The sequence below is a fragment of the Sorghum bicolor genome, chromosome 7, assembly GCF_000003195.3.
Source record: "Sorghum bicolor cultivar BTx623 chromosome 7, Sorghum_bicolor_NCBIv3, whole genome shotgun sequence".
Classification (NCBI taxonomy): Eukaryota; Viridiplantae; Streptophyta; class Magnoliopsida; order Poales; family Poaceae; genus Sorghum; species Sorghum bicolor.
In genome coordinates this window covers 6,401,507-6,412,245 of record NC_012876.2, presented here as the reverse complement: position 1 = coordinate 6,412,245, position 10,739 = coordinate 6,401,507, and the positions used below count along the sequence as shown (strand labels likewise).

At 40.5% G+C, this 10,739-nt stretch overlaps 1 protein-coding gene across 2 annotated transcripts; it reads left to right on the top strand.

The window, feature by feature from the left end:
• Nucleotides 1,887–10,730, top strand: LOC110437059 (protein RAE1). Of its 2 annotated transcripts, none has more exons than XM_021465176.1 (12): nucleotides 1,887–2,046; nucleotides 2,305–2,370; nucleotides 2,464–2,550; nucleotides 2,650–2,715; nucleotides 2,824–3,017; nucleotides 3,896–4,037; nucleotides 4,162–4,242; nucleotides 4,979–5,107; nucleotides 6,142–6,219; nucleotides 7,378–7,449; nucleotides 9,572–9,652; nucleotides 10,468–10,730. In XM_021465176.1, exons 2-12 carry the CDS (start codon nucleotides 2,317–2,319, stop codon nucleotides 10,561–10,563), a joined length of 1,080 nt encoding a protein of 359 aa, XP_021320851.1. In that variant the 5' UTR covers nucleotides 1,887–2,046; nucleotides 2,305–2,316; the 3' UTR covers nucleotides 10,564–10,730. The 2 variants fall into 2 exon arrangements, with proteins under 2 accessions (XP_021320851.1, XP_021320852.1); XM_021465177.1 differs by having other exon boundaries at nucleotides 1,888–2,046; nucleotides 10,087–10,697.

Sequence of the window (10,739 nt, the reverse complement as noted above, 5' to 3'; positions counted from 1 at the left end):
TGTACCTGCTCTTAGGTCTTGTTCAGTTCGTGAAAATTTTTGAATTTCGCTACTGTAGCATTTTTGTTTTTATTTGACAATTATTGTCCAATCATACACTAAGGCCCTGTTTGGTTCCACCAACTAAATTTTAGCTAGCTAAAATTATTTTAGCTACTCTTGGGTGACTAATGGAACTAAACTATTTTAGCAACTTTTAGTCAATGTGTTTGGAACTTTAGCTACTAATGTGACTAAAGTTTAGCTAACTAAAATTTAGTTGGTGGAATCAAACAGAGCCTAACTAGGCTCAAAAGATTCGTCTCGCAAATTACAAATAAACTGTGTAATTAGTTATCTTTTTTATCTATATTTAATGCTTCATGCATGTGCCGTAAGATTCGATGCAACGGGAAATCTTTAAAAAAAGAACTAAACAAGGCTTTACTCCCTAGCAAGCCAAACATTAGCTTTTGTTTTTTTCTTGATTTTCCCAAACCAGCATCAAATCATGTGTCTTCTTATTTATTAATAGAAAGAAAACAATTTAAATTGCTCGCGAGCTAAATGAGCTAGCTCAAACTACCAAACGAGCCGAGCCAAGCTGAGCTTCTAACTCGTTAGTATAACGAGTCGAGTCGAGCCGACTTGATAAGGAGCCGAGCTAGTTAGATATCTAACCCTAGCAATAGCTACGCTCGCCCTTTTTATTTTGCGCACCAATTCTACTCCCACTGTTCACTTGCGTAGAGGTCACAACTATATGCCCACCCTATACTAAAGATGGCAACGGGTACAGATTACCCGGTGCCCGCGGGTAAAAACCCGGTAGGGTGAGGGTACGAGTACAACTTTGTGCCCGCGGGTGCGGGTGCGTGTTTGTAGTTGAACCCAACGGGTAAAAACTTGTGGGCATAGAAAACTTGTACCCGTGCCCGCAAATCCGCAAACCCGCTCAACCTCATAATACGTAGGTCTCTTCTTATACAATATATAAAGAAAGCAACATAGTTTTATAATTTTCTCCCTCATATCTATTTATATATAAGAGAACCATTTTTATGTTGGTATAATGCTAGGCAGTTTTGATTTTCATACTTAAACTTCTTTCTATAATCTATGCATGTATTATTAATTTATTATTATGCAGGTTCATGGGTACGCCCGCGGGTATGGGTGTGGATGTAGACTTCTACCCGTGGCGGGTTGCGGGTGCGGGTTTGAAATTCAACCCGCAAGTGCGGGTCTATATATTTTGCACCCGCGGATAATGTGCCCGTTGCCATCTATACCCTATACATGCATGTCCTTGTCAGTTCGCCCAGAGCACTACTCACCTTCCTTTCATGTTAGAAAGAAAATAACATATTAGAAATAACATGTTAACCGGAAGAGCTAGATTAGTTTACACATACTCAACAAGAATAAAAAAAACATATTAGAAAGAAAATAAATATAAAGAGAGTAATTAATCAGTGGTAATAATTTTTACGGTTCTCTATATATCTCGCCAATAACTATGATATATGGTGTTACCTTTCATCTAAGAATTTAGACATTCAAAATAAAGTTTAAGGTATTCAATTATGGATTTATTCCAGGATTTTCCAACGCTATGCATTAAATAGTAGGCGACGTGCCCGTCGACAGCGAGGCGCCTGTGGTGACTTCGTGAACTTCAAGATTTGTCGGCTTAGTCCTTCGAAGGTGCTTATAGGGGTAGGGTTTGCGTACGTGTGTTCATAGAGGTGAGTGTGTGTGCGTGTTGAGTGGCTGCGTTGTACTGTATAATCTAAAAAAAATATTTCTAAGACATTAAAAATAAATAAATATAAGGATAACAAATAAAAACGGCCCAAAAAAGGCCCATGCGGGTGTTTTCCGTCACCATGATAAAAGAAAAACGGGTGCATTCATTCCCCTTCCGTCAGCTGCATCCACTCGTGGCTGTCTGCTTGTCTTGCCCCCCTCTCGCTCTCCGACGACTGGTGCGCCGCGCCGCCGCCGCCCTAAGCCAGGTGCTGAGGCTTTATTTCGTCTCTTCGCCGGCGAACGAGCACCCACGAGGTACTTCCACCCATTCTCTTCCCTTCCCTTCAAGCTGAGCACCGAAACCCTAACCTAAAGCTATTAGCTATTTGACAAGCCTCCAAACTTCGATGTTTTTGCAAAAATTGTTCCCATGTCGCTTTACTTGATCCGCCGTTGCCCATGTCCTTAACTGGATCCGCCCCTGCGGCCATTCCTTTACTGAGTCCGCCTCTGCATGATATGTATTACACTCCCCACTAACTTCAATTTTTTTGTTCGCTGGATCTGCTCCAGGCGTAGAGAGAGATGGCGAGTCTAACCGGCCTCGCCGCGAACCCTAATCCGAACAAGTCATTCGAGGTGCTCCGCTGTGTGAATTTGATGAAGTGTTGTGAAGAGTATGCCTCTACTGTAGCATCTCGAATCATCTATGTTTTGTTGAAAAAAATGCAGATACTGCCGAACCCGGGTGACTCCGTCTCCAGCCTCAGCTTTAGTCCCAAGAGTAATCTGCTTGTGGCAACCTCCTGGGATAACCAGGTAGCTTTGCTTATGCTATGTAATTTGCAGTTAGCATTTGTTACTGTGATATGAATGTATGATGTATGGAACTTGGGTTTGGTTTTGTGTTTTGTTCAGGTGAGGTGTTGGGAGATTGTTGGTGGCAACAGTCAGCCAAAGGCATCCATATCACATGACCAGCCGGTATGATCTCAGTGTTTTCTTGGATCTGTCAATATATTTGATTGGGTGGTAGATTGACTGCTATTTAGTAAGTATCTGGTGTCCTGTTTGATTTGTTTCCTCTTTTAGGTCCTCTGCTCCGCTTGGAAAGATGATGGAACTACTGTCTTCTCTGGAGGCTGTGACAAGCAGGTCAAAATGTGGCCTCTGCTGTCAGGTGGGCAGCCTCAGACAGTTGCGATGCATGACGCGCCTGTCAAGGAGGTCGCCTGGATTCCTCAGATGAATCTTCTTGTCTCTGGAAGCTGGGATAAGACTTTAAGGTGTGCAAGTCCTGTCTGCTGCTCTTTAACTCGACCTTTTTCACTTGGAAGTTGAATACACATCTCTAATCCAGAGTCTCTTATGTTGTTACCAATGGCTGTTTATTACTATGTCATGTTATCTAAAAGGATTAGTGTATTGCCTAAGTTTGTGAACGATATTCTTGAACAGTTGAGATGATACTGTCAATATTGCCTAAGGCCCTGCTTGTTTCAGCTTCCTGGGAGCTTTTGGACCTTCCAAAAGCCAAAAAGCTCCCACGAGCCAAAAGCCCAAAAGCTCACTTTGAGGAACTTTTGGCTTTTGGTTTCCAGGAGCTTTTTGGCCTTTGGAATGTCCCAAAGCTGAGGTCCAAAAGCTCCCAGCAAGCCCAAACAAACAGGCCAAGTCAACTACCACTAAAGATCTGTTTACCCTGTCCTTTTTTTCTTTCCAATTCTAGTATTTGTGCTCTATAAACCTCCAGATTTTCCTATGACCCCATCACATGTTCTGTTTACTGCTGCAATGGATTATGCTCCATGTGCATTCGACAAAGAGATGATTTATGCTCCATGTTAGCATTGCTATATTAACAAGTAATCATTGATTCAGTAGCTAGTTTTGATACAAAGTCTACATAATGTGATTACTTAATAGATACTCTTGTCGTCATGCGTTTGAGATTGATTCAGGGATCATTATGCCAAATTGCATTTGCATTTCTATAAATGCACTTCAATATCATGCATTCATTGTGCATATGCTCTCTGACTGTGTGCCAGTTTACTTCATCTGTGCCTGTGCTCTTTTGGACCTGATATAATTCTGTTATGCTTTGTCTCCATCCCATTAATTCTAATATACCTTTAATGCTATTCGCTATGCTCTTTATTAGGTACTGGGATACAAGACAAGCAAATCCTGTGCATATCCAGCAACTTCCTGAGCGTTGCTATGCTCTTACTGTGAATTATCCCCTTATGATTGTGGGAACTGCTGATCGTCATCTTGTTGTCTTCAATTTGCAGAATCCTCAGGTGAATAACGTGTTGTTAAACTGGGCTATGCATGTGTTGTTTCAGTTTGAGTTGGGCATTGAATCATTGATGATGGCTTCTTTTTTCAAATGGCTTATTTCATGGCTTCTGTTTGGATTATTAGACGGAGTTCAAGCGTATCCAATCACCACTAAAATACCAGACACGGTGCCTTGCTGCATTCCCTGATCAACAGGGGTTTCTGGTAATGCTTTATTATTGGAATGTCCTTTACTCCACATTCAATAAACTAGCTTCTTCTGTATAAGCCTATTTTTAGTGTTCTTCACAAACAAATTATTTGTTTCTATTTTGTGTCATATCATTTTGTATTTACTGAATACAGATATGAACTCATTTGATCTGTCTTCAGCAAGTTCTTGATTTCTTCAGTCCCAACCTTTTCTACACACCATATTCCTTACTCAAGTCAGTGCTTGGTATTTGGTGGGGTTGGGATTTTTCACCCAGGCCTTGTTTAGTTGGGGGTCAAAATTTTTTTGGATTTCACATCAATTGTTTAGTAGGATGTCGGAAGGGGTATTTGGATACTAATAAAAAAACTAATTACATAACTCACCTGGAAACTGCGAGACGAATTTAGTAAGCCTAATTAATTCATCATTATCACATGCAGGTTACTGTAGCACTTAAGGCTAATCATGGACTAACTAGGCTTAAAAGATTCATCTCGTGCACATTAGTAAAGTCTTCTTGGGCTCCAAATTTTCTTTTGGTGGCTGTATGACTCCTAATTATTTACCTGCCTAGTGGTTAATTTGTTTTCCTGGTGCCTGATGTTTCCTTTATTGTGTGTTAGTATCTTGGATTAAATTTTTGGTACCTGACACTGACAGTATATTTTGTTTTTAAATACTTTCTATATGACTTCAAGAGAAAATTAGATTTCCATGTGACTGACCCACTGTTCTCATTTAAAGGTGGGTTCAATAGAAGGAAGAGTTGGTGTTCATCATATTGATGATGCACAGCAAAGCAAGAACTTCACATTCAAATGTCACAGGGAAGGAAATGATATATTCTCTGTCAATTCACTCAACTTCCACCCTGTAAGATTTCGCTCTTCAGTCTTCACTCATCTACCATCTACCATTATCTATGTTTTTGTACAACAAAATCTGATCCCTCCTTCGGCCATGTCACTGGTTGCTTTGGTCTACACGATTCAGCATGACCCTTCCATCCGTCAGCTGTCACTCCCTGACTCTGCCCGCTTGTTGTTAATAATGTGCGGCTTACGGTTTTTTTATATAACTTAGCACATGTTGCTATGAAGCATACTGATGCAGTAGAGACTTGTGGGGTTTTAGTACTTTTCTGCATTCTCAATTAATTTGTTGAATACCATAAGCACAATTCTTGTCGTCCACAAAATATCTTAAAAATCAATGTTATTGTCATGGGCATAAAGAGGGGCGCCGTAGGGCGCAAGTGTCCTAGTTGGGCCTTAAGCCCATTAGTGTTAATTAGTGTCTCTCTTAGTTATTTGTCTATAGGAATAGTACCATATTGTGCCTAGACACCTCTTGTGCCTAGACAATATGGTACTATTCCTATAGACAAATAACTAAGAGAGACACTAATTAACACTAATGGGCTTAAGGCCCAACTAGGACACTTGCGCCCTACGGCGCCCCTCTTTATGCCCATGACAGTTATACTGCAGATTAAGATATCTACAACTATACACTGCAATCATTGGCATATGAAAGACACAAAAGTACTCATTATTGTCCGTACAGATTAACACAGACTACCAAAATTATTTGAACAGATTATTAGTTTAGTTGAGCAATTTTTATCATATCATATCAGTTGCATCTAGCTCTAAGAATAGTGTTTTGGTTATTTGGTGATGCTCTTTTTTTTGCTAAGTTCATTGGATTTGTATGGCTGATTAATGATGCTGTATACCTGTTTGAGCTAGTTGTACTTGTAGGCTGTGATGCTGCGTTTCATTGAAACAAGCAGTGCCCACATATGAGAGTTCCCATGTTTGGGAATAGCAGTTGGTTCTAAGCTTGGCATCCTAATTGATGTTGAAATTAGGAATTTTATTTTTATGTTCCATAACTTGCTGCAGGTCCATCACACATTTGCAACTGCTGGATCTGACGGCGCTTTCAACTTCTGGGATAAGGATAGCAAGCAGAGGCTAAAGGTAGACCAATTTACATGGCTCTTTCTGTTGATTTTCACTTGTGTTGGTAGCAGTTGATTTCTGTTGCATTGATTGTTCTTGATTTCGTGATGGTTTACTGCTTGTTTTTGTGGTGTATTTGTGCCTTAGTAACTGGGGTTGTTGGTTGATCCTGTGATCCACCTCAGATCACACATCTTTGCAAGGTCATATGATATTAGTTTGCAGCTGGGATGCCACCCCCAGAAGGCTCATGAGTCAATGGGCTGAGGGATGACAGAAAAGAACATGGGGAATGGAAACTATCCTCAACTGCTACTTTTTCATTGTCTGCAACTCTCCATCGATGCTGCTGTCTTGCTTGAGTAATCCACCATAGTTGTGGCCTGTTGGGGGAGAAGTGAGATGAGATGGAATGAAGTGGGATGGAGAGAGGGGATAATGAAGGGGCTAAGTTAGAGGGAGGGCCATTACCATGGTCATGAATCTTGAGTGAGTTGTCAAGGGATTGGTAGAGAGGAGGGAGAAGGTGGAAAACTGGAATTTGTCTTTCCCCTTTTCTTCCTTTTCTCTCTCATTTATTCCAATATAAACTTTTATTATGTGAACATCTTTAGTGAACTTTAAGAATAAATATTTTTAGTTGATCCATGGACCTGGATTTCCCAACCCTGATTCTTCAGTCATCCAGTGTCCTGAATTAGCATCTCTTCTTTTACCTGTGTTTTAAGCCACCCACAACCGTAGTCCCAGGACCTTGTTTGTTGACTCACTTTTGATTTCCTGGTGACTTTGGTTAGTACCTTTTACTGTCCTACCATATTTTCTGTTTGTACAGTGGAAAATCGAAACACATGGTCAGCTTGTGAGCATAATGTTGCAATCCTGAGCAAGAAAATATTTTGGCAGCACTGTGGGGTCCCCCTACCCCTTCCCATTTGTCTGAGCTTGTTGTGACAGGCTGTTTTTTAAGTAGGTTTCATAGGCAATTTTATCTTCTTTATCTTGGTAAAAGCATGTTACATTCTCATTTAATTATATGAATCCTTTAATTACTGGTCTGCCTATTTTGCTGGGTGCACTGTAACTGCTTGTTTTTATTCTGAATTTTTTATACATTACCTTCCATTATTTTGTAGAGGGAATAATTCATTTCATTTCCATACTATTTCTGTACAGGCTTTCAGTAGATGCCCCCTTCCCATTCCTTGCAGTACCTTCAACAGTGATGGTTCCATATTTGCTTATGCGGTAAGTCTACTGGGCAACGTGATGGCTGAATGCCTTGTATCTGTAAGAACAATTATTTTTCAATATCCGACACCATGTTTTTGGATCAGTTGAGCTTTAAAAATACCTACCTTTGATTTAGACAACTTTTTGACACATTAAATATGCACAAATCAATTCACTCTGTTTCAGTCTTAATTGGACTACCACTCTAGTTTAATTGCTATTTGAAAATGCGGTCTCTGGTCATAGTTTCAATTTGCTTTCGATCTAGAGTGTAGCATGGTCAAAAATGAAAATGAGGAAGTATGAAAAGCTACACAAATTTGTGTCAAAGTACAATCATGTAGCAATTGATTTGGCACCCTCCATTCCAAATTGTAAGTCAATCTGGCTTTTCTAGATACATAGCTTTTATGGTGTATTAGACATAACGTATATCTAGATGCATGGCAAACACTATGTAGCTAGAAAAACCAGAACAACTTACAATTTGGAATGGAGAGAATATTACACAAGTTTTGTGTCAAAGGTACATCATGTGGCAATTGATTTGGCAAGTGGCCTTTGTTGCAGAAGTGCAGAACTACTATGTTCCAAAAGATACTAGAGCGTTAAATGCATATATTTATTTTCTAGTACTCCCTCCATTCCAATTATAAGACGTTTTGGCTTTTCTAGATTCATGGTTTTTACTATGCACTTAGGGGGGTTTGGTAGGGCTCCTTGCAACAGATTCTCCATGAGAATCACTCCTCCCTAGCCAAACAGCTAAAATCTCACGTAGATTCAGGTGAGGAGCAGGCAAGAATCAGTTCTCCATTTACACTGGAAGGTGGGAGCTAAATCAAGCTGGTAATGGTCTCAAATCCAAACCGAACCCAAGCCACACCATTCTTCGTACCAGCATCAGACTATTCCAAACCACCCCCGCCATTTAACTTCTGTAGACTAAACCAAACCAATCCACATGCAAAATGAAACCAAACCAGCATATGATTCAGGCCCGCAGCTCCAGTCGCCTGCAGCTGCGTCGCCGTTCCCATGTGTCAGTAACTCCCTCCGCCCAGCAGCTCTGACGCACGTGCTGCGTGTGCCCTTAGATACGACCGTCGTTCATCGTCGCCGGTAGAGATCGGAGCTCTGGTCCACAAATAACTGAAGAAGTCCGTAGCCGCCTTGCACCAGCGCCTGTGCCATGACCAAAGTCTCGAGCTGCTACCCAGAACCAGCGGCGCCTTCACGTACTGCATTTTTCGAGTAGTTAAGCTAACTAGTTAGTCTCCATAGCAGCCTAGCAGACATCGATGGGTACAAACCGTAGAAAGCCAATTCAATCTCGAACCAAACCATTTTAATCCTAAAACCAGTCCAAACCAGACCATTGCTAGGCGTAAACTGTTTTGCTCCATCCAATCAAGACCCAGAGGTAAAACCAACCCATATGATCTGGTTCCAACCCAAACCATTACCAGCTTTAGAGCTAAAAAAACCTGCTCCCCACTGCTCCCTTTTTAGAACCCACAATAATCACTCTAGAATCAATTGTGCTCCCTGTTCAAAACCCACAAGAATCACTCCCCTGCTCTCCTACAATAATCAAGTAGAATCACTCCACTAGAAAATCAAGGAGCAGAGCCAGAGAATCTAGGATTGGACCTCTGCTAAACAGGCCCTTAGATATACACTATGTCTAGATCTATCATAAAAGCAATGTATCTAGAAAAGCCAAAATGTCTTATAATTTTGAACGAAGGGAGTCTTGTATAGTAGTATATAAATGTCCTTCAGTTTTGGAGCAAGTTTTCCCCTTCTATTTTTACATTGGACCCATAAATGTTTGAATGTTGCTTTGCATTTTGTTAGAAAATTTATGTTGTATTGCGTGTAAGTTATAATTCTTTGTACTCTCTTGAATTTTGACATTACTAGTTTGGGCCCTTATTATGTTTGAACAAATTTTATCGGCCCTCAACAAGTCAACATATTTTAGGAATTTAGGCCACAGACAAACTAGGATATTAGGATGAATGTGCTATTCTCCTTAGTTATTAGTGCTGTAACAAATTTTTTTTTGATGACTGCCCATCCAAGCTTTTACGAATCCTTTTATCCATGTTTAACCATTGCTACTGGAAAATAGGTTTGCTATGACTGGAGCCGTGGGGCTGAAAATCACAACCCTGCAGCTGCAAAGACATCTATCTATCTCCACAGTCCACAGGTGAGCTCTGTTTGCTGCATTCATTATATTGTGAGATTTGCAATCTTTAGGCCCTGTTTAGTTTCCCACCCAAAATTTTTTCATCCATCCCATCGAATCTTTGGACACATGCATGGAACATTAAATGTAGATAAAAAAATAAACTAATTACACAGTTTAGTTGAGAATCGCGAGACGAATCTTTTAAGCCTAGTTACTCCATGATTAGCCTTAAGTGCTACAGTAACCCACATATGCTAATGACAGATTAATTATGCTTAATAAATTTGTCTTGAAGTTTCCTGACGAGCTATGTAATTTGTTTTTTTATTAGTTTTTAAAAAACCCTCCCGACATCCTTCCGACACATTCGATGTGACACCCAAAAAATTTTTATTGCCAATCTAAACAGACCCTTATTGTATTACTTTTGCCACTGAACCTCCTCTTAATAGGAAACCGAGGTGAAAGGAAAGCCACGCCTCACGACAGGCAGGAAGTGATTACATTGCAGAAGATGTTACTAAATGGCTGCACAAGAAATCATGATGTCACTCACTAGTTATGTTGTGCCCCCCTCCTATCTTGGGAAGTCTGGTAGATTGTAAATTTCAGCTTACTTGTAGGCGCCAATTATAGGGTTTCTGTTGGAAGTCTTAACATGCTGTAGTACGTGGTGTTTGTGGTGTCTTCCAAATAGATTGTCTGTGGAGGCTCCGTGATCATCTCCCTACTGCTTATTTTGGCAGTAAAATCAGTGTACCAAAGAATGTTCTAATGTAAATTTTCGTGCATATGGTCGTATGGATAGATACTAATGGAGTTGTAGTTCACAGATAAATCCGGTTCTGGATTATGATGGGCATGGAGCAATCTATGGATACCCACCGAGCCAATCGGTTCAATCTAAGGTAGCCTTTCAGGTTGAGTGATGAAAAGTTTGCCAGTTTAGGGCATGTTTGGGACTGTTTACCTCCATGTTTTTTTTAAGTTCCGCCCCATGTTTTCCAGCAAAAACATGTGTAGCTCTATGAACTCAGTTCTGGCCAACCTTTGGGCTGGCTTTACTGACGCAATGAGTTTGATTCCCTTGTTCCAATTTGGCATC